At 37.9% G+C, this 24,285-nt stretch overlaps 1 protein-coding gene across 9 annotated transcripts in view; it reads right to left on the bottom strand.

Annotated features, from left to right (window-relative positions):
- tacc2 (transforming, acidic coiled-coil containing protein 2) overlaps positions 1-24,285 on the bottom strand; it is a 64,948-nt gene that overhangs the window by 15,443 nt on the left and 25,220 nt on the right. For all 9 annotated transcript variants that reach the window (XM_082154757.1, XM_082154760.1, XM_082154762.1 and 6 more), the window contains 5 exons: positions 20,211-20,468; positions 4,660-4,787; positions 2,422-3,841; positions 520-580; positions 159-354 (listed from right to left, as the gene is read on the bottom strand). In XM_082154757.1, the coding sequence (XP_082010883.1) occupies positions 159-354; positions 520-580; positions 2,422-3,841; positions 4,660-4,787; positions 20,211-20,468 (2,063 nt within the window). The remainder of the gene's footprint in view (positions 1-158; positions 355-519; positions 581-2,421; positions 3,842-4,659; positions 4,788-20,210; positions 20,469-24,285) is intronic.

Genomic DNA, 24,285 nt, shown 5'->3' with positions numbered 1-24,285 from the left:
GTTTTGTGAGATTTACTCAGATATTGTTTTGAAATCAGTACTGTACTGACAGTCTCATTCTTACTCTTCAAAAATATCTATGTAAAGTAATGTAGGACCATGGACACAATTCTTGACTCATGATTAGAAATAAAGTAGTGACTCTTCCCCTCTCTCACCGTCACTCGGTGCAGGCAAACTGTTCTCGTTGACAAAAGCTGTGAAGTCTGTTGGCTGAGGGAAGTCTTGGAGGTCAGAGGTCAGCTCCACCTCTACATCATGTCTAGTCCATTTCTGATTGGTGGAGGAAGCCAGTTTCTCCTCATCTGTGGCGTGATCTTGTGAAGGGTCAGGATTGGCATCGGGCGAGTGCTCCTGCAGGTGATGATGTGTGTGTGAAGTGGAGGGCGAGAGTGGAGAACACACAGGACAACACTGTTATGATATGAGGTGACAGCAAAAAAAAGAAACAGATAATCTTCAGACTGTATGACTGTGTGAGTGTCCTGTAGGTGAATGTGCGCTCATGTCTTAACTTACTTGTGTAGATGGCTCGGTAATCTGAGTCCTCTTTGGAGACTTCTTCACTCTAAAAGTACTACTGTTTAAGAAAACAAGACAGAAGTTATGTTGTTAGTTATTAAAATATAAATTTGGAATAAAAGACATCATTTTTCATGTGTCCATTTACTGTGTGCTGTCCAACCAATCAGAATATAAATATTTTAAAAACCAAACTGTGTGCACACCACTGGGGTCACTTTTTTGACAGATACTGTACAGATAATGTTCTATTGAGTAAAAGTTTAGTTAAATAATACATACCTGTTGTGTTGTTCTGATAAATGTTTTAGAAAACTTTTTGACAATGCAAGTATACTGTAATTCAACCAGTAAATGATGGTGCTTATTATTAAGGATTAAATCTCATCAGTTAAGATCTTACCAGTTCACAATGAAATGGATTATTCAGGGCTTACATTATGATTTACTCTTCTATTAGTGTTGTATATGAATGTTATATTGTGCAGTTATTTTATTTTTTATTTTAAATTGTGAATTGTGTTTTTAACAGTAAACGTTCTCTTTTGCTATAATGCAATTTTTATGCCATGTTTTTTTTCTACACACAAATTGAACCATGGCAGGAAATTAGCTGAAGACATACACCTATTAGTGATGAATTGGAAATATTTCTTGCAGAAGCGTGATGATTATGCAGTAAAAATGTGTGCTTTCGAATTAGGAAATATATACAAAAATAGATACTCTGCCTTAACACATTCACAGATAATATTAATCCCTGTTGCCCCTGATAAATTGCTCAATGGCCTAAGAATATGACAAATATAACAACATAACAGACTCATATCAGATCCTATTATATTGCTGTTGTTGACCTTGTTCACATTTCATAGTGTAAGTGTGATGTAAATATTTAATTTCAGCAGTATTGTTGAAACTCCTCCTGTAAAATCTGAAAAGACATCTGTGTTGAAAAACAAAGTTGAAAACAACCTTGAATTGTGTAAGAACTACGGAGGGAAAGTCTGCAGCTGAGCAATATATATTAGATGAATTAATCTGAAACTTAAAACTGCTCCCAAATATCTGCATTAATGAATCAGGGTGTGCAGGGGGTCTTACACAAGAAAAGAATGTCTCGTTCAAGAGCGCAAACAGATTCACTTGTCAACTTTTCAGGTCACAGTTTCTACTTACACGTAATAAAACTTGCAATGTTTATTATTCACCAGTGTGTTAACCACTACTAAGGAGGGAAGATCTCTGAATTGAGTCTCTATCTGGAATTCGTTCAGAGATTAAGAGATGTCAACCTTCACATCTAATTCATTGGAAGAAGTGTAGTCAACAAAGCTCAAATCAGATCATGTGTACATTGTAAGCAAAATCAGACAATGTTTTCTAGATTAAGTGCACATCAGAACTTGTCCTCGGCCCATGTTCCTGGAATCGACTGCACTTATTGGGGGGGTCCACTAGATGGCAACACGTTCTCATTGGATAATATCAGGCATGGAGCAGAGGAAGAACTGACTAAGAATGATGTGAAATCAGTCATATGTATCGAAATGAATGATTAAAACAATTGATGGTGAACTCATGAGTTAAAACATGTTAAAATGACATTTTATGTTAATCTATATTATTACTGATGTTGATTTTCCTACATCTCTCTACTTACACGAAACAACACAGAGAAGAGACATTGCTGGACTTCCTGTGATACATGAGATCAACAGACAGACATGTGACAGAGGCTGACAAACAACAAGTACTACTAACACCCACTCCACTCACATACACACATGTTCAGAAATATACACAAGAAAATGTACTCAGATTTACTGGTCTACACTGGATGAATGGCACACATTATGACTTGAAATGAAAATGGATTCATTATAAGTGCAGACTTACGATTTAAGAGGCTTCTTTTTGATTTTGGCAGGTTTGTTCTGGTTGTGATCCTCTAACTCAATGTTATCATTCTCATTGTCATTCTCATTGTTGGACTGGTCAAAAGAGGCAGCTTTCGTTGGGGGGTTCCCTATATTGTTAGATGATTTGAAGGGATCGATTGAATCATCAAAGGAGTCAGGATCAAAGCTGTAGGATCCTTTATTCAGATGAGGAGAGTTCGGGACACCACTGCTTGAAGAAAATGGATTAAAGTTAGGGTCATCCCACTTGCTGGGGTCAAAGTTATATGACGCCTTGGGAATTGGGATATCATCATTGTCATTTGAAAGTGCTGGAACAGGTGAATTGTCTAGCTGTTCTTTCTGGGGAGGAGGGGCCTTCTTAATCCCCAGTTTTGGCTTTCGGATGGGCATCTTGGCACCTGGTTTCTTGCCCAGGATTTTGGGAGGAGGAGCACTGCGCGACGCCTCTCCACTGTCTTCTGAATAGTCAAACTCCAGTCTGACTGGTTGACGCTTGGCGATTGGTTGTTCCTCAATGTTTAAGGGTTGCTCTTTAGCAGGGGAAGGGGCACAGGGCTCCTCTACAGCAACAGGGGTGCCTGAAACCAATGTAAAGTCAGCTTTCCTGCCTAAGACCGGCGAGTTGGCCACTTTACTGCCTCCTGTACGGAATGGGTCAATGTTCTCAAAGTTGTCCGGATCCCATTTGTAGGAGGCACTGGGAGGGATAGGAGACTCCTCGTCTGGGACAGTGGGAGCCTCAGGTACTGGAATAGGAAGCTCCGGCTGGATTTGAGTTAATATTGAGGCGGTAGTGATCTCCTCAGCCAAAGGTGGAGGACTCTCAACTCGAGACTTTATTCTGTTTCTCCGTAGGGTACCAGCAGGACTAGGACTAGGGCTGGGAGAAGAACTAGGCCTCTCTTGGGTTTGCAAAGGGCTTTCGGGTTGGGGTTTCCCTCTCTTTTTCTCTTCTGGTGTGCTGCTAGAGGACACAGTTTTAGGAGAGGAACGCTCTGGGTTTGAGTTCTGCCTGGAAAGAGGCTTCTTCTTTAGTGAACCTGGACGGGGCTTCTTCACTCTACGAAGGGTTCCCGGAGCGCTCTCTGTTCCTATGCTGAAGGACTCTGTTTGTGGGTGAATGGGTTTGTCGGAGGTTCCTCCTGAGGATTTGTCTCCTGGGCTCTCTAACTCACCAGACTGTAGGCTTAGAGAGCGGGTGAGAGGCGCTCGGCTTGATGGTCCAGACCCAAAATTTGATTCTGGCAAGGGGTCATTAGCGATTAAGTGCTCTAGGTTGTAGGCACCGCTAGCAGCTATTGGTTTGTCCTCATCAAAGACTATAGATTGAGAGCGACTGGCAGGTTGAAGTACTGGGTCTTGAGCTTCACTGGCAGAGATGTCAGCAGTGGAAGCTGTGAAGATGGAGAATGACATGTTACTATACATTTTTAAAAATAGATTTGAAACACATCACAGAATAGTACTCACAGATGTAATGACATTATTTTAAGTTAAAGAGATGAAGAATGCAGAAGTATAGAATACAAAAGAAGTTTGCTTGTTAGTTTTTCTTTTCTTATTTATCTTCTTTTTTTTTAAATACCTTTAACAGCAATACACTGCATTTCCATTAGAGGGAGTACGAGTGCAGTGCTTGATAACAAAGACTACAGTCCTCCAAGTCAGAGATTAATGGAGGTAAAAAAGGCATTTTGTTTCTTGATTTAAAAAATTTTTTGGAAAATAAATCTGAGCAAGAAAAAAAACATGAAAACACTGGGAAAAATAAACTGAATTGAAGCAATGAATATAGAATAAAAAATTTAATTGGACCTCCATCTCTTTGTTTCCAAAAAAGCACAAACTGACACCAACAATTAGCATATAAAATATTCTAGATCTAGTTTATATTTCTAGCTATAGTTACTTAGATAATCTTCTGTGTTTTCCATAACATTTCTTGGGTTCCAAGTTAAGAATCATTTATTATTTTGCTCTACACTCTCTGCTAATTAATACTTTCCTTTTTAATTTATATACAAAAACGACAAAATTTGTTCAAAACAAGAAACAAACTACATTTTCAATGTCCTACAATCTAAGCCTTGCCTTAAGCATTTCAATGCCTAGTAAACCCTGCTGAAGCTATTCAGACAACAAATAAAACTATTTGACTCGACATGAGATCATTGTAGTGTGAATTGTGATGGAATGAAGATCTTAAACGTACCTGTGTGTTCTGGGGACAATGCCTCTGAGCTGGTGCAGGGGTTTTCTGTTGGGGGCAGTGGTGGGGAAGCAGACTTCACAGGGGTGGTGGACTCAGGGGTTTCGAACGCTCCGTCTGAGTCTGAGCTCCTACACAAGAGACAACGAGATAGAAGAGATTCTGAATATATTGAATTAAGAGTTGATTTAATAATCTCATTGAAGTATAAACATCAGGTCTGTTTTGTTTCCATACAAAGAAGCTGCATATCCAATCCAGCACTGATACAGCAAACAAGCAACATCCATTTACGAGGCAACGTATCACAGCTTACACTTACATTACAGGATCAAATACATTCAGATACACCTACAGTGTATTAAACAATCAATCATTGTGTGCCAAACCTTGTAAACAAACGCTTGCCTCAGCATATGTCTAGTAGGCCCTGGTGGATTATTACAGATGGAAATCTGAACGTGAAGCTTGGAGACCAATAACAGCAGCTCAAACACAAATTACACTCAGCCATGGTGTCCATTTTCTCTCTCATTCACTATATTCACTCATTATTTGATTTTAACCTACTAAGTTTCACAGTGAAGGTGTTATTTTCAAATTAACACATTTTATTGCCATGTCAGTAAAGACCAATGATTGCTTATTTAGTCGATGCAACAAAATGTCGGTTTGTGAACGTTTTTGGTCTTGGCATCAGTGTATAATACACAAAACTGACATAGTATGTGATGGCATAGGGGAACACATCGGTATAAATAAATCAATAGTCCAAATACGGCAACAAAGGCGCAGCCTCAGACAGATGTGCAGACCCCCACCCAGTCTCACCGCAGTAGTCCCTGTCCTCTCCCTGCTGTTACCCCACGCTCACCTCTGCCTGCCGTGGATCATGTAATCGTGTCTGGAGGTCCAGCTGAGGCGCCGGAGGAGCCCTAGGGCTGGGTCTGCCTCATCCTCTCCGGATGTCCCTCCCAGCAGCGTGTCCCAGCCCCAGCGAGCCCACTGCAGCGGAGACAGAGCCTGCCACGCGCTCACTGCCATATCTGCCACCGATCACAGGCTCACGGTCACTCTCACACGTTCCTCATACCTAATGCAGATTCCGAAAATCTGGCGCATCACGGTTCTATGGCTTTGTGTGCTATGTTCCCTTCTCCCTTTTACCCTTCCCTCCCTTTTTTTTTAAATATCGTATATGTTCTCTCTCTCCGGTATCTTGCTGAAGGTGGGCTTTATCCAAATGAAACCCGTTGCAGATACTCGCCACTTGCAGACTCACTACTTGGCTGGCTGACTCGCTCTTTCTCTCTCTCTCTCTCTCTCTCTCTCTCTCTCTCTCTCTCTCTAAGATCCTAAGACATGTTCTCCCTCCCCCACGTTTAGGAGAGAAGCAGACTTCTCACTATGGTTCCTGTAGTATAAAGATTTTTTTTTTTACTATATCCTGATCATTTTTCATTATTCCTAATTTCTGTTTCTTTCTTTCTACTACCCGAGCTGAAATTCTCAGTCAGTCTCTCCTACTCTTCTGTAATTACTGTAGTTACTGTAAAGTGTATTAGACACTCAGAGAGAGGAAAAACTGGGGGTTTCTCGATTGGTTTCTGTCTGTACTAATTATTAGTATCCACAGCAAAGACTTTGGCTGCAGTCATACACTCAGTTTCACTGCATCAAACACTGATGAATGTATTGACGCCTTTACTTCAGTGCAGTGAACACACCCATTCCCTGCTGAAAAGACCAACACGTGTTTTGGATGCTGGTCCATGGGATGCTAATAATCAGAGATCTTAACCAGCAAGACAATGTAGACCAGCAGCAAATCAGCATAAACTAGCCTAGAGAATTTTCTTTCTTTTCAGTTGGAGTGATTCTGCATCTGACAAGAACCAGTGCATACTTACAAACATGAATCACATTTGAGCATGTCAAAATGGTAGTGTTCTTCCATGATGCCAAATCATATTTTCACAGTCCATCTTCACAATAATTTTAGAGTCAATTTAAATTACAACACATGCCAAATATTAGACCACATATGCCCTCTAATGTGACATTTGGATCCAAATTCTAATGATACGCATCCAGCAGTTTATTAGCAAAATAAGAGATTTACTCTTCATGACCTCAGAAGAATGACTGTAAAGAACTCATTCCCTTTACCTGACCTGATCAAGAAACACAATGTCAACAAAAGATGATGACACGTACATGCTGGTCATATAATTTAATGCTCAAACATACATCCAAGAACTACAACGAACTACTCATTTGGACTACAACGCGTTTTTTTCCGGATCTTGTGAAGTCATAATGTTACTCATTTAAATCATCTCCGACCACGGAATACGCAAAAAAAAAAAAGGGGTCGAGGCCTGGTTGAGCAGCATTAGAGAAGACAGTGTTGTCGTCAAAGAGACACTGTTTTTTCCCACCCTGTTTCCAAAACTCATTTGTTTGACCTTCCTAAGGCTGATGAACTTCATTTCATTTCAATTTTAAACACTGTTCCTGAACATTAAAACCCCCACGTTTATCTGTGTGCTACACCTTTTACACTTCCAGAACCACAATGCAGGCTACACACAAAAGCTTCTCTTGAAATGGAGCAGTTCTCACTTTGTCGGAACAATCTGTTGTTTGTGGATCACAACTTATAAGTATGTCTTATTATTTCTAGTTGCGTTTTCTATTAACAGTTCCAATGATAAGTTTTATGTTGTAACTATGATAGCTATGATGTAAACGAAGGGCAAAGCTTTGCCTCCGCTAGCCTGCTAACTAATATTACAGTATTGATATATTGTTTACTGTAGCTTTTGTAAGCTCTCGCTTTTGTAAGACTCTTCACCGCCCCTTAGGAAAATTAACCATGCTTCGTTGATCGATTACTGTTTGTATTACCATAGTTTTCCGACAAGTATTATGATTAAATGGTGTATAACATTGTATCTAAAATGTATAAGAAAAAAAAAAGAAGAAAAAAAATACCACTCTGAAACGTCCTGTGAAATCCGTTCTGGACAATCCTCTTGTCTGTTAACATTCTTAAGTCTGAATCAGGCTTGAATTGGTTTGAAATTGATGCCATCCTTAGTATTTACATGTGAGTAGAGCTTGCAGTAATAGTAAGGAGAGTGACATTTCCCAAACACGGGCTAAGCGCTGCCAATCACAACACACTGGGCAAGCTAACCAATCACAGCACATTTCATATTTCGGAAGGAGAGGCTTCATCGAAACAGGAAATAAACGGCACCTCCGAGACTGGGGAGAGAGGTGCTGTAATAATGTAAAATATGTGAAAAATATATATATATATTTTTTTTTAAACAATCAAGCATGAAAACATAAGCTAGTACACCCCAAAAACAAAATCAAGACTTCGTAAAAGGGCATATTAGGACCCCTTTAATATTCATCTCTAAGTACAGATCAAACCCAAAATGATTGCAATGTGTAATGCTCTAAGTGTTGCAATGTAAAGTTTAGATTATTATAGAGATTTGTATTCAAAGATAATATCATTAATATTACATTCAATATCATTAAAAGACAGATGGAGTGCATTTTAAAAGTCTTCCTGTCTAATTTTGCAGCTTTCAGTGTGTTAATGACATTCGATGAGATAATTATCAGTTAATGAGCATTTCAGCCCATGTAGTGATGTTTCCACAAGACATATCTGGCAAGCACACTGTTGCCATGGTGACAGTGCTCTCTAGACATATGCTCCCATGTGCTAGACAACGCGCACACTGGCAACTTCCATAAAATGGAATCCTGGACAAAGCCTCCAATTTCCTTCTCTTTCGCATAGATCCACACATGCACAGGAAGTCTATAAGAGCACATAAAATCCATTTATTTCCTGGTATGGGAAAATAAAACACTGATTTATTTCTGAAACGTCTGCTGGGGGGAATTATATGGAGCACTGTCTCATCAAACTTATGTTCCTCTAGTGGCTTTTAAAAAAAAGGGTTTTCCACATCCTACTTGAAACTCTCCTCTAGATGATGGGGGGGAAAATGAATAAATACACACACACACACACACACACACACACACACACACACACACACACACACACACACACACACACATACATACATATATATATATATATATATATATATATATATATATATATATACACATATATATATATATATATATATATATATATATATATACACACACACACACACACACACATATATGAAGAGTTCAGATGCAAAAGCCTCTAAGTGTCATTTGAAATTTTCTTCTAGAATGATAATTTTTATCAAGCTCGTATATTTAAGTTCAATAATTTCACTTAAATGGCAATGCAAATTACCTATTAATTGTCATTTAAGTAAAATTACTTAACTTAAATATACAAGCTTTATAAAAATTATAATTCTAGAAGAAAATTTCAGATGGCACTTAGAGGCTTTTGCATCTGAACTCTTCATATATACACATACACACACACAGTATTAATACATACAGTGTATATATGTATATATATATATTGTTGAACATTTTTATTAAAGCCACTCAGACAGGAGAACAGTAAATACAGTAAGTTAAAATAATCAAAATCTGCAAATCTTCAGGACCAAATATCTACTAAACAGGTAAACATCTGCAATAACCATTAGGTTTGAATATAATATGAAAAGCTAAACAGAAGAGGCCCTTACAGACAGAAGAGGCAAGTCATTTCAGTGAGTGAGTTTGTCTGCTTGGAGACAGTCAGGCTTGTCTGGCACAGAACAGCACTGCTGGGTTCAGCAACAGACACTGCTGTGAGCACGACAACCCACAATGCTGTTCAAACAAAGCAAACCTGAATGAAAGGACAGCTATAGTGTGACAGAGAGGAGAGTGATCAAGAAATTGCTCTACAGACACAACTGCTAAAAGATATTAACACATCACTAACAATAGACCTGCATTAAATCATATTATGTGCATCTAAAATCCACATTATAAACGTAACCATAATTAAAATGATCTTGGGAAGAAAAGAAAATAATCTAGGCAACTGGTTAAAAAAGGTTGTGATGTGCTCATTTTTATACCAGAGGGTACAAAATGTACTAGAGATTGAGGTATTGACACAGGTTGACCAAAAGAGGGAGACAAATTAAGAGACTGGCTGTGCTCCAAATAGAATACTAGCACACTGTCACTGTGTGCTGGTGTATACATGCTGAACATAGGCCCTGCTGCTTCCAACCCTTAGAAGTCCCTTCAGTAAACTTCAATATATTTTCTTTCAAAGTCAGGAATGTATATCTACATATCTCACAATTATTTTATTTTACCTTTATTTTACCAGGGGGAAAAATCACATTGAGATTACAATCTCTTTTACAAGTGAGCCCTGGCCAAGAAGGCAGCACATAGAGGATACACTTTAACAGACAACAACAAACAGACAGGGATGCACATGAATATTAAAAATAAAAACAGAAAATCACATTTTAAAACTATCGCAAACGTTGATAATTTTGATTTAGGTAGGACTTGAATTCAGTATGTGAAATAAAAACCTGCAGTTTTAGCTGATTTTGCAACTCATTCCATGAAGTTGGACCACTGTAACTAAAAGCAGTTTTGCCAAACTCTGTTTTAGTTTGAGGAACATCATACAGTATGTATTTACTTTATCTTAGATTGTATTCAGATCTACTAGGTGCTAAGAGTGTAGTTAAATAGGAAGGAGTGTGTCCAGCTATTGATGATTGAGCTTTCTTGTGTTAAGTGAGGGCCAACCAAACATTTCATATAATACACAGTGATGGACAGAGTACTTTACATGCATTACATGCATTACCAATGGCTATCACAGTGTTTTACGCGTAGATCACTCCTTTCTTTGGCAGTTTAACACCTAGATTTTATAAAAAACTTTATTCATTACTATATGAACTGATTAAGCAGTTTAATCATAGCGATTTAATACAGGCATTAGAGTCATAATCCCTGGCAGCTCAATTTTCAGTTACTCTCTCAGTCTTGATAAATCATTGATTCAGTTCCAAATGAGATATGATGCTTAAAGGTACCTATAAATTAAAATGATGTCATCATTTACTCACCCTCAAGTTGTTTCAAACCTATATGAATTTCTTTCTTCTTCTTAAAGGACAAGTTCGGTATTTTACACTTAAAGCCCTGTTTTCAGATCGTTTCTGATGAAATACAATGGTTAAGATTGAACTTTGGACAAATGCTGCTGTCCCAAGAATTTTAGGTTTTTGTGTTAGCACCCCCCACCTTAACAATGGCTGCATAGGTGCACTGGAATAATCCTTCCTAAAACGCATTAAACTTTCGTTTACAAAGACGTGAAACTCACCGAGTGGTCAGGGGTGTTCACTGATATGCTCACACAAAAATCGCTGCAAAAGATGCTTTCCAACAGGTTTTATCGTAGTTTTTGTCCAACTCCATTGACTTGTATAGGACGTGCTGTGAGACCGCAGCACCTTTACGGTATTACTCCGCCGCTTCTTCTTCTGCTTCTTCTGTGTGTTCAATGAAATGCCAGTGGTTTGCTTGCAATTGGCAAAGGTGCATTATCACCACCAACTGGGCTGGAGTGTCTATTATTCAAGCTCTCAACGGAAGAAAGTACGGGTGTGAGGCGTTTGGAAAAATAGGTCCACAGTTTTACAACGAATGGTAAAACACCTGTTTGAAAGCATCTTTTGCAGCGATTTTTGTGTGAGCATATCAGTGAACACCCCTGACCACTCGGTGAGTTTCACGTCTTTGTAAACGAACGATTTTTCCAGTGCACCTATGCAACCGTTGTATAGGTGGGGGGTGCTACCACAAAAACCTAAAATTCTCGGGACAGCAGCATTTGTCCAAATTTCAATCTTAACCATTGTATTTCATCAGAAACTATCTGAAAACAGGGCTTTAAGTGTAAAATACCGAACTTGTCCTTTAACACAAATAAAATATTTTAAAGAATATGGGTAACCAAACAGTTGATGGGCCCCATTGACTTCCATATTCCATAGTTCCATTGTGTTTAGCAGAAGAAAGAATTTCATTCAGGTTTTGAACAACTCGAGGGAGAGTTAATGATGACAATTTTCATTTTTGGGTGAACTATCCCTTTAAATCATGCAAACAAAGACTATATTAGATATTAATTATGATTCATATTTCAAGTCAGGAATCGTGCAGTACCATGAAACAGTTCATAAAAACTACAGGACCAAGGTTCCTCAGTGGGATGCAGTGATGTACCAGCTTTCACCACCAGAACTATCAAATAATTCAGGCATATTCTCAATATTTTATGTGTGCTAGATCTCCAGCAGCACTAAGCTTATTTCAGGGTTTAAGGAGTGGTGAGATACAGGGAGAGATAGTACTGGTCATACGCATCACCAAATGGGACGTCTCAAAGCTGAATCACCACATGTTGCTCATTTTGACACTAGGCCATCAAATTACAGGGTGAATTTCTAATGGACACATGGTGATATCACATACTGTTGGAAGAGAAGGATACATGATCGCCGGATGCCCTTGTGACAGCCCCATTTTAACATGCATGATACTGCATGGATGACAAAATGATCCTTACACAACAGCACACTCCAGATAACTAGGAAGTCCCAGAAGAGGTGGTTGGCCAATAGTACATTACATGCCCAAACAGGTACAGTGTGTGCCAGTCAAACAGTTGTGCATAGAAAAGTTAAAGCAAGCTACTTGAGCTTTTATCCTGTTCGTGAAAGAAAGTGCAGGTCACATGGTTTCAACCTTCAGAGTTGAATGCTTAGCAGTGCATGAAATCTCCTGCAGTCTACATGTTTCCCAGGAGAACTGAATGTCAGAGCTCATGGTATGGCTTCAGTGTGACTGCTGAAAATTCAGCTTTGCATCACAGGAATATTACTTACAATATTTATATTACAACAATAGAAATAATAAAAATAGAAAACAGTTTTTAAATTGTAATATTTCACAATACTACTGTATTATAAATGCATTATATTTTGTATTATATACTATATAATTATTATATACTTTTATTATAAAAGTATTATAAATGCACCCTTGGTCAGCACAAAACCCTTATTTCAAAAACATTTTAACTGTAAAACATTTGACTCTAGTGTATAAGCACTAAACTTTCAGATTTATTATTTATATCCAGTTTTATTGTTTTTAATATATAAATAATAATAATATACTATATAAATTTCCAATTATGAATGTAAGATTTTATAAATGACCTTCAAACTCATGCTTGTTTTTCCATCAGATTGCACTCCTGATGAGCTACTGGTAAGTGAATTAAATGATAAATCTAATATAAAGCTTTTAGAGTTGAGGTTCAAACTACCATATAAACTATGCAGGTACTGTTATGTAAGAATTCTCAAAAGGGGGTTGCATAAGCAACTTTAAACGCTAAAATCTGTTAGTCATGGCTGAATGAGCAGCACTGTAGGTGCTACAATACTTGTACTCACAGCACAGACATCAGAGCAGGTTCAAACTTTCTCATCATCCCCAGCTGTGTTGCCTAGAGCAACTAATTCCAGGCTGGGTCAGTTTCAACAATAAAATAACCATTGTGGCCAAAGGGATGAGGATAAAATGTAGTATAATGTCTTATAACAATATGCTTTATAAACAAAAGACACATTTGGTTTATATACACTTTTAAAGGAGTAGTTTGCTTTACAAATTAAATTTGTCTCACAATTTACTCACCCTAATGTTGTTCTAAACCTTATGTAATTTCTTCTTTGGGACACAAAATGAACAGAATACCTGAACTCTTTTCCGTACAATAAAAGTGGATGGGGACCAGAGGCTGTCAAGCTACAAAAAGGACTGAAAAAGCACAATAAAAGCATCATAACACTATAGTCCATATAATTTTTTAAAAGTCTATACTAAAGCGAAATGAAGGCTTTATGTAGGCAGACTGAAATTTAAGTAATTATTGTCACTAGTTTTTTTCAATTTGGCCTTGAAAAACTTGTTTGACAGCTGTGGTCAACATTTACTTTCATTTTATGGAAAAGAGCAGCTTAGACAATCTACTAAATCTAATCTAAATCTAAATCTTGTTTTATGTTCCACAAAAGAAAGAAAGAAATGTGTTTTTGTAAACGATGACAGAATGTTCATTTTTGAGTGCATTATTCCTAGATTTACAGCAAGCTTTTACCACAAACCAACAACCCGCTCCACCTACACAAAATTGTATATTTTTCATGGTCACTGCCATTCTGCTCTTCTGAATGTCTACAACATAAATAGCCCCCCTCTCTCTCTCTCTCTCTCTCTCTCTCGCTCTCTCTCTCTTTCCCCACCCCCTTTTCTCCAACACATTTCAGTGTTCTATTTCAGCACCATCTCTCTCATTCTCTCGGTGGTGCAGCATTAGCCTCCATCCCCCACAAAAACACACATCTCTCCCTTATTAAGCTTATTATACAGCCATTACTCCCCCATCTAGACGTCTGCAAAGCCCGCCAGACTGGAACGCACACATCAATATGTAGAAACACATACATCAGAGCCTTACTACCACCATCAAACGGCAAATGTAAATAAACTGCATGTCCTATTGTGACATCACGAAAACAATCCCCTCCTCCTTTGTGATTGGCGTTTCTCTGACAAATATTTCTGAATGGTTATTTTTCTTCTCTTTCACAAGCTGAAAGAATACTCACATGCATTCAACTGAGACTCAAACCAGGTGAGCAAACCAGGTACTAGAACAACAACAACAACACCAGCGACGACAATGAGGTCATCAAGAACCCCCTTCTCTTCTCCTCTGGTTCTTACTCACATGCTCTCGGGACGCTCCTGAGATGGACAGAGGGGCTGTCCGTTCTCAGCGGACTCCACTGCTCCCATCCTCTGCTATATGATCTCCACTGGCACCCGTCTCCTCCTCCCCCCAACCTGCGCCTCCTGTTCCTCCACGTCTCTCGTCCTGAGGGCCCTTGGGCTGGCGACAGACTCGCGCTTCTTCGCTGCAGTAGAGCCGGAGCAGATGGCATCAGGGGCATACGAGTGACCCACACTCAGCCCTCAGCATCACTTCCTTTCGCTCTCTCTGACTCCTTCTCCGTCCCTGTCTACATTGCATCAGGGGGAGGCTGTATCTCTCGGTGTATCCTTGACAACAATAGAACAGAACTGCTAAGCCTTATGGGTAGAGATGTGGAAGGATGCAAAGACGAGTGAGCTAGAGAGAACGGAGGGTATAAGCGATGCTCCTGCTCTCTAGCAACTCCGTCTTCTCATTGGATTGTTGTGGCGTTTGGCAAAGTGGCTGCTGCTTTCCTCCATAACCCCTCCCACTCTAACTCTCTCTCTCTCTCGCTATACCTCCCCAGGGAACGGAGTGCTTTAAAAGATGAGCAGCTTTTCCCTGTCGATCTGAGCTCTCTTGTGGCCGATCAGCACAGTGAACGCAAACAATAGCCGACCCCATGCAAAGCCAAAATACACAGTCTCTTTTTCACACAATGAGACACAGAAAGACACAGAGGCATGTGGTCACTCCTGTCTTTTGTTATGCAACACCTTTCTCTGTTTGTCTGTGTTCCTATTATTTCGTGATTCCCTTAAATCACATTACTATCCATCCCCTGTCAAAGTAGATTTCTCTAAAGAAACTTAATTGGATCATAAACTTAACCCTGAGGGTCTCTTTAGGGTCTTCCAAACCTGTATGACTGTATTTCTTCTCTGGAACATAAAAGAAGATATTTAAAATAATGTTGGGTCCAAACAACTTGGGAGCCCATTGACTTTCAAAGTATCAGTCACAAAACACTGTGGCATTTCTTAAGACATCATCTTCTGTTCCACAGAAGAAAGAAAGTAATACATGTTTTGAACGGCATAACTGATGACAGAAATTTCATTTTTGGGAGAACTATCGCTTTAATACAGATGTATTTGTTTCATTCTTCCTGATTTTTAATCATCTGATGAAAATTAATTACAGTATAAATAAAATTTCAGCATGATAACATGCATCACACATTAAAAATGTTACATTACTTCTGTACATAAACATTCAAGGAATTCAACAGATTCTCGAAAACCATGACATGTCTACAAAGTGCATTTCTACTTTGTGAGGGTTAAAGCTTGAAAGCTTGAAAATGTTTGTCAAATGGGTTCTGATGGGGTAAATGAAACATATTAAAAAATACTTGCCTATCAAAAATTCAACAGAGTATGTATCTAATAGCAACATCCAATAAAATCATAAAGCATAAATTAACTGCATGTACAACAGACTTGATTTACTACTGCTCTCTCAAAGGTTTCAGATCTTTCTATTTGCTCAGGTCAAAGTCATGATTTATCGACCCCGATCTGAGAAAAGGAACGGGTAATGACAGAAAGCAGCCATCAGTCCTGATGTTCTCAAACAGATACATTCACAAATTCAATTGATATGTTGTGAAAGGGATTGTTGGTGTGATCTGGAAAATGAAATGAGAACGAAAACGACAATGAGCATGAAAATGAGAGACAACTCAGAGAAAAGAGTTTATCAGCCTGAAGGGGAGTAGCAGCAATTCATACAGGTCGAGCTAATCCATATTGATTTACAGCATGAGACAGTGGCAGTTGTGGGAAATTGGGACATTGGTGGGGGGATCTGAAACATGAGGATTACAAATCTATTGTTCACTCATGAGAAAGCAGAACAAAGAGATTTTCGAACAGATCTGCCCATTCACTTATAGAGCCTGAGGACTGGACACAGAGTAGGGAAGGGTTTCATGCCCCAAAGTTAACCGAAGCTTTGTTGTCCTCCTGTGTTTGTATACGACATGATTATGAACCTCTGAAGAAACAATTATTAGCAAAATTAAGATGAACCTGAAACTCTGAGCTTGGGGCCTTTTTTCTGAAGAGAAAGAAGAAAAAGGTGGGCAGTGACTCTTCAAGGAAAAAAGGAAGAAATAAATCAACTGTACAAAAAATAAAACAAATATTATAAAATAAGAGATTAAAGAGTGCATAAAGCATTTCTTTTTCTAAAGAAAGACTGTCCAACAGTGTGTCAAACAACAAATTATAGTAACAAGTAAAATTCAAAAGTCATTAAGATCTATTTATTTTTATGTATTTCTGCATTATTTGATGTTATTTAAAAAAAAAAAAAAGTATATTCAAATATCAGGTACAGGTAACAAGGTAAATGGCATTCTCTTCAAATCCACTGCATGACAAACCACTACCAAAACATTTTCAAAAAATATAAAATGATCACAGAAAGCAAAAACCTTCACCAGGGAACAAACTGGTGCGAATGGCTTGAAGGTGTTCAACAGCGTCTTTTATATGCAGCATTTGTTTTCATCTCAGCAGAAACCAGGGGCTACTTTTCTCTCGCTCTGATTTTCAAGAGCAAGAATGATGGAAAGAAAATACAGCCAAGTAGATGATAAATTACAGCAACAGCAGAGGGGTTTTTAAAGACTTGTCAACTAGAAGACAGAATGGCATTAAATTACTCATTATTTTACAATGAAAGACATTTACAGCAATGCTGTCATACAGAGAGAGTCTGTAGTGTGTACTCACAAGTTCATCCTATGCTCAGTCACAGGAAATTGAAAATTAAATTTTTAAGTGGTGCAGCCACTGAAAGATATTGCAAAGGCAGTTTTTTTTTTTAAAGATTCATAACATGGGCTTTTAGTATCTAGGTTGAACTTATTTATAGCATCAAGTATAGTACAGGAGTAAAGAGAGCAAATTCAGTTATATATTTTTGGTCTGGGAAAAATATTCATATTTGACTCTCAAACCCTTAAATCTGCCACCAGTGTAATATATTGAATATATTAAGCTTGATATATTGAACTATATTGAGTGTGATATATTGAGCTACATTTTGCCATGACAAATGTGTAAATGTTTACCTGAACATGTCTTACAAACCAGAACTACTGTGTGTTTAAATACTGGAAACACATACACTAAATCATACATACTACAAATGCCCTTCCAAGGAGATAGAAAGAGAAAAGGCTGAAAAGATAAAGGAGGAATGCCCTTGGTAGCAGTTTCATTCCCCTAATGGAAGTTTTATGTTGAGATGCATCAAGCTGGCGCCTCAGGACACCAGTTTCAATGTGGCTGGATGGTGGGGGACTTCTGAAAGAAATCTCATTATGCAAATGCTGCTTTTATTTTTTATACATATGATTTTAAGATTTGGTTCTCAGTGCGGAGAAGTGTGAAAACCAGGTTCTTTGTTTGTGCATATTTACACTCTCTTTATATAACATAGATCTGTTTTATTTTAACAGTTTGATTCACCAGGGGTCAAGTGTGAATTAGACAGGTCATTTGATCGAACTGTACACTGTAAAAAAAATTACAAATATTGATACAATAGCTTGCCACTCGAAGGTCCACCTCTGTGCCTTATATATCGCTAAAGGGTGCATGTTAGTAGTAATATGTATTCTGTTTCCTTTATGGGTAGATAAGATACAAAGGTGTACATTTGCCATAGTTACAGTGTAGAACAGTTTATATCAAAACGGCACGCTATATGCCTGTTCTGATGTGTGTTTTTCAAACTGTGCTGCAGTGGGCAGCAGAGCTCAGGTCCAGTGCAGAAAGAAACACATGCACATACATGATCGCCCTCTGCTGTCTGATAAAAGAAATGCAAGCTGAGCTCATCGCCTGTCAACGTGGCTGAGTCATCCTGCTCTTTATCCAAACACTGCATAGTTTCAGATAGATGTATAAACTTTTACAACAATGTACACAAATGGAAATGAGTCACCTACAATAGTAGCAAAGCACTTAATTGCAACAACTGTATCTTAAAGCAACAGATTTTTATGCATATGTTAGAATGAAATTATGGCATAAATACACTGGCCCCAAAAAGTATTTGGACACTTAAGCCAAGCTGTACATTTTATGAATGTCATTGCATTAAAATAAAAATGTGGCAAATAAGCACCCTTTTCAAGCAAAACATTTCAGTTTAAAAATATTTTTTTTAGGTACTAAAATAATAGATATTCTCCTCAAAATTAAAGACAGGAGAGGTGATTTATCCAGAAACATTTTTTGTTATGCTGGTTGAAAGTCTTTTCACACCCTGATTGCAATCACTAAATTAAGTGGTCAAAATGTATTTATATGTATATATATATCGTCTGTGGAAGGCGTAAGACCATAAAATGTTCGTCCAGTCAATGAATTCGGTCCAAATGCAACGATACAATGTCCTACCTGCTTGTCAACATGTCTATTTCCATACCTCCGCACACCCTGCTCAAGCAGACGTCACACGTCATCAGCGCGTTTCATGCTATTCAAAATCACTGAGCACCGCAACCAAAACAGCCACCTTTTACAGTTCCTCCTGAACAAAAACAACAAGCTTATGCTGCGTTCACGACACAATTTGGAAGAGATGGAAACCCAATACCATCAATGGCGAAATGAATCTGCAGCAGTCAGGTGGTACAAGTCAGTGCTCTAAGTTGTTTTTTGTTCATTATTGCTGTAATGTTATGTGCGTGAGACATGAGGTAGTTTAACGCCGTCTCTTGTGATGCTTTTGTTTGCTCCCTGCTATACGCGTTCATGTGTTTTGGAGGAGGCGTGGCTTTGGAGACGCTCCGAAGTGACGATGGGATCTTATGATTTTAAAGCTAGTTCTTCGAACCTGTCAACTAGTATTTGAACACTTTCTGACTTTCAAATGTTAGTGGAACTTATCCATGTATCATATGTGCTGAACTACACCTGTATTTACTCTGCTAAGACATCTGTGTAAACTTGAGGGGAAGTGACTTCATCCACTAAAAATCACCTTGAGGGCAGTTGGTTAACAGTAAATATGTCTACAAGTGAATTTAGTCCTAAGGTCTAGAAGCCACTTGGTTTTACATTTTGTTTACTACTGTAATAACTTCAATACAATTTAATTGTGACAAAAGTGTCCAAATCGTTTTTGAAACCACTGTATTCTGCATACACAGTGCAGTGAAGATGCATAAAAAGCCTGGTGCCAATAGTCTTTATGGTAAATTCCTTTCTGGGTGCTACATAAAATGAATACAGACACAGGGGAAACGCAGCGCGAGGTACTACTCAGTGTACAGTACTGTACATACTGTACATCCCGTGTGTGGCACAAATCCCTCAGGATCATCACTGCTATTATTATCAGCACAATCAACAAAGTCCTCCAGGCGTAAAGTGACGTTACTGATCTTAAAAGTCAGATTAATCTAAATCAATGTTCATAACTTCTCACCAAACGTGAATAGTCATGCCCAAACAGGAAGGGAATACTGTAACTGGTAAAAACATTTGTCCTCATTGTCTCAAACCATGAAGGTACTTTACAATAAACACGAAGCAAAAATAACAGAAACTGAATTTGAGTGAAATGCTCAACACTCTCTGAAATTGTGGCATTCTAACAATCATTTAAAGAAGAAAAGTATACTGTTAAACAGCACACTGGGTAAATTATTATATCCTACCTTGCTGAAGGTTCAGAGTGCTGAAGCTGTTGGATTTGAGGAGGCAGAGGGGGAGTCTCAGGTACATCAGAAGTAGCAGGAGGAAGGGTCTGAGGCTCAGGGGCAGCCCTGTCCGGAGGGGTAGGGGGTGGTGTGGGGAACTCGACTGTGTCCTGCAGCAGGTGGGCAGGGAGGGCAGGAGCAAGGCTGTGCTGTGGTGGGGGTGATGAGGGAGAGGGCACAGGCTCACTCCTCTCAGCAGCTTTTATCAGAGGGGGCCTGAACAACACACACGCACACAGGGTAGGGTAAGGAGAGAAGCAGTGTCACCTATAAAATGGTTCATGTAAAAACCATTATTATAGTATAATAGCAGCAATTAGAATCTGATCTCACATCACGCACACATATATACATATATATACATATATATATATATATATATATATATATATATACACATACATATACATATGTGAACTCTTCACATATATATATATATACAGTATATATATATATATATATATATACACAGTATATACATATATATATATTTATCAAGCTTGTATATTTAAGTTCAGTAATTTCACTTAAATGGCAATTAATAGGTCATTTGCATTGCCATTTAAATGAAATTACTGAACTTAAATATACAAGCTTGATAAAAATGATCATTCTAGAAGAAAATTTCAGATGGCACTTAGAGGCATTTGCATCTGAACTCTTCATATATATATATATATATATATATATATTAATTATATTATATATTATTATTGTTATTAAAATTTCAGAATTTTTAAACAATGACTCCAAAAATGTAACAAAATTCGAACAACAAAAAATAAATAATAAAATTAAATCTACAAAAAGTTTGGGATCAGTTTTTTTTTAAGTTTTTTTTTTAAGAAATTAGTACTTTTATTAAATAAAGATGCATTAATTTAATCAAAAGTAATAGTAAAGACATTTTTAATGATACAAAATGTTTCTATTTCAAATCTGTTTATTTGAATATCTTTATCTTGATGAACTTTCTATTCATCAAATAATCCTAGAAAAAATATATCAAGGTTTCATTCAGTGTGACACTAAAGACTCGAGTAATGGCAACTGAAAATTCAGCTGTGTCATCATTGGGGATAAGTTACATTTTAAAACATAATAAAATAGAAAACAGTTATTTTAAGCTGGAATAATATTTGACAATATTACTATTTTTACTGTATTTCTAGTTTTTTTTTAAATGCAGCCTTGGTGAGCATAAGATGTTTAAAAAACATTTTTTAAATCTTACCGACCCCAAGACCACTGATTGATTCATACTTGTATATTTACATTGTATAATTGTTCATACAATAATAAATCACATAACGTTATATCACTCCTACTAAATCACCCTATACACTCTTGGCATGCAGGGAAAAATGGCAATAGCTGAGCAATATCACAAACAAAACCTAATCCAACAGACAGAGCAGCAGACAGCCCTTCAGCTGCTCCTATCAAGGGGTGTGCCTCATGTCACATCCTAAAAATACAACTCACTCCACCACACTGCTTAAACAACTGCACATAGCACTGCGCTATCCTTTCAGTAACAGCTGTAGACAGTTAGCAGAATTGCCCTCTAATCAGGCCTACTCTTATGATCCTCTCCTTATTTTGCTTTAGCCGAATAGTGGGAGATTGCATGCTAGACATAACCACAAAACACAACTTTAATGTACACAACAAGGTTTATAATGCACCATAGTTAATAGAAAGAGCCCAAACACACAATCTGATCTCCCAGGAGCAGCTGTGTCCATAGGAATAAGTCCAAACAGGGTTTTTAATAGCAAACAGACTGCAGAAAATAAAGGCAGCAGGAGGGAGCTGCTGTTTTACTAGCCATAAAAAATAACAACGTCACTACTGTTAGTGTAGCCACCATACAGCCTTTTCACAGACACACTCCATCAAACTTACTGACAGCAATATTTAAAGCATAATTAGACAAGTATTATTAGGGCCTATTGTCTTGTTTTGTAATGAACAATTGTAAAACATTTTGACTAAGCACCTCTTTAAAAAGCTTCCCTAAAATAATTGTTTCATTAAATAAAAATAATTGCTATGGATAACACTTGTTGCCATGGTAACTGTTGCTTAGCTCTAGTCACGCATCATAAAGTTTCCAAGCCAACCCCCACCTCTCTCTCTCTCGGGAGCTTTTGCATCCACACAGAAACATTCATTCACTTTAGATGTAAAATTACAAGTGGATTCAAAATAGATTGAATTGAACCCTCAAATGTGGAATAAGGAACAATCCATCCAAATTACATGGAACAGTTTAGAAATTACATATTCAGCTGCCCTATATAAAAATGTGTGAAAGTTGGAAACACAGAATACTGTTGTATGCGACTTATAATGGAAACTGTGTGGTAGGCACTATAAAAATTAGCATGAGCTCTCAAATAAACTTAACCTTACATTTTAATTCAATACAAATGCAGTCAGCTGGATATTATAGTAATTTTATAACATTGCTGTGTTTCCATTCAGCTGTTGAGGATCTAGTATAAGAAAAATTTGCAGCTTCCTAAATAATACAGAAAATAAGCTCTCTGGTTTCCTCTGAAGGGAAACTTAAGAGCTTTAACAAAAAGGTAGCTGGCTCAAGCTTTTATTAAAATTGGCACAGTTACCTTAACAAGATAATATTAGCTCATAGATGTGGGAAGTTGGTAGTTAGCCTAAAACATCTGACTATAAACTTCAGGCAATAGTTGTGCACTGTAATTCCTTTATTTACTGTACAAACCCTCAAAAGCCACGTATAGTTCAAAACACCATCTCTGATTATTCCAAAATTCGAGTAAATTCACATGCCACAAACTATATGTATTAGCATTTTATCGGTTCAAGTCTAAAAACAGGTCTAGCAGTGACACAAGGATTTTACAAATGTTTATCTTACATTACCAAGAGCAAAGGTCTCTTGACTGCAACCATAAAGTCCTGTGTAATCTACTTCATTCCTTACAATAACGGAATTTAACCTTCTGTCAACACTAAGCAAATCATTATCATCAGTTGTCTGATGCAAGCCAGCAAATTTGAAAGACATAAAGAGAGACTTCACAACACACTTCCTTATTTCCTCCCTGTCTTCCTACTGACCCTCCCCCCCATCTATTCAGTGAGATCATCACAAACCATCTGTAATTAGCATCTCTCCAAATACCCATAAGCCTGTATTCTTCAGCAACTTCCACTATTAGTCAAATCAAAAGAGAAAAACATCATTTTAAACAGCGAAGGATGGTATAGAACTCACCCGAGATCAGCACCCAAAGTAAAGTGTGCGACTATTCTTTTAGGCAAGCCACTCAAAATTCCTCAGGCAGCCACTTTACACTCGCTCTCTCTTTTACTTCTCCCTATCTCTCTCCCTTTCTCTCAGTCTCTTGTGAGTATCTATCTATCTATCTATCTATCTATCTATCTATCTATCCACACTGAGTAGGCTAATATTCTCAACTGGAGCTGCCCTGAACGATGGCTTTTGTTCCAGACTGACAGACCTCTTGGTATGACCTCATGTCAGGGCGTTGGTGCAAATAGCAAACACATATGCATGCTTTAGCAAGACATGTGCATGCACACACATACTAACAGATACAGGCAAAATTCCTTTAGTCCACATCTGTGTCAAGTAACAAAGTGTGGGGCGCTCATGGATACTGGGTCAAATGCACACAGTCAAAGTTTGTCTCTCTTCTTTCCCCTCATTTTCATTCTTTATCATTTTGTCCACCACTCTCTCTCTTTCCTTTTATCTTTCTGTCTCTCTGGCTCCCACGTGTCTTTCTAAATGAGGCTAAAATCTTTGACTGACAAGCACCAGGTGCTCCACTTTCATCTGTTGTGGCTGTTGCAACAGAGCAGATATAGAATGAAGAGAGGGAGTGAGGGGTACTATCAAAATGAGAGAGAACAAGAATAGTCACCCAAAGGAAGCCAAGTGCGATGTGTTAAACCTGTTCTTTAAAGACAATTCAACAAATAGATCTTTGAACACCCACATAGCAATATGGTTAATTTA

This window comes from Leuciscus leuciscus (genome assembly GCF_965113295.1).
Source record: "Leuciscus leuciscus genome assembly, chromosome: 22".
NCBI classification, from domain to species: domain Eukaryota; kingdom Metazoa; phylum Chordata; class Actinopteri; order Cypriniformes; family Leuciscidae; genus Leuciscus; species Leuciscus leuciscus.
The sequence above is the reverse complement of the archived record's forward strand: the minus strand, read 5'-3'. Positions and strand labels throughout refer to the sequence as shown.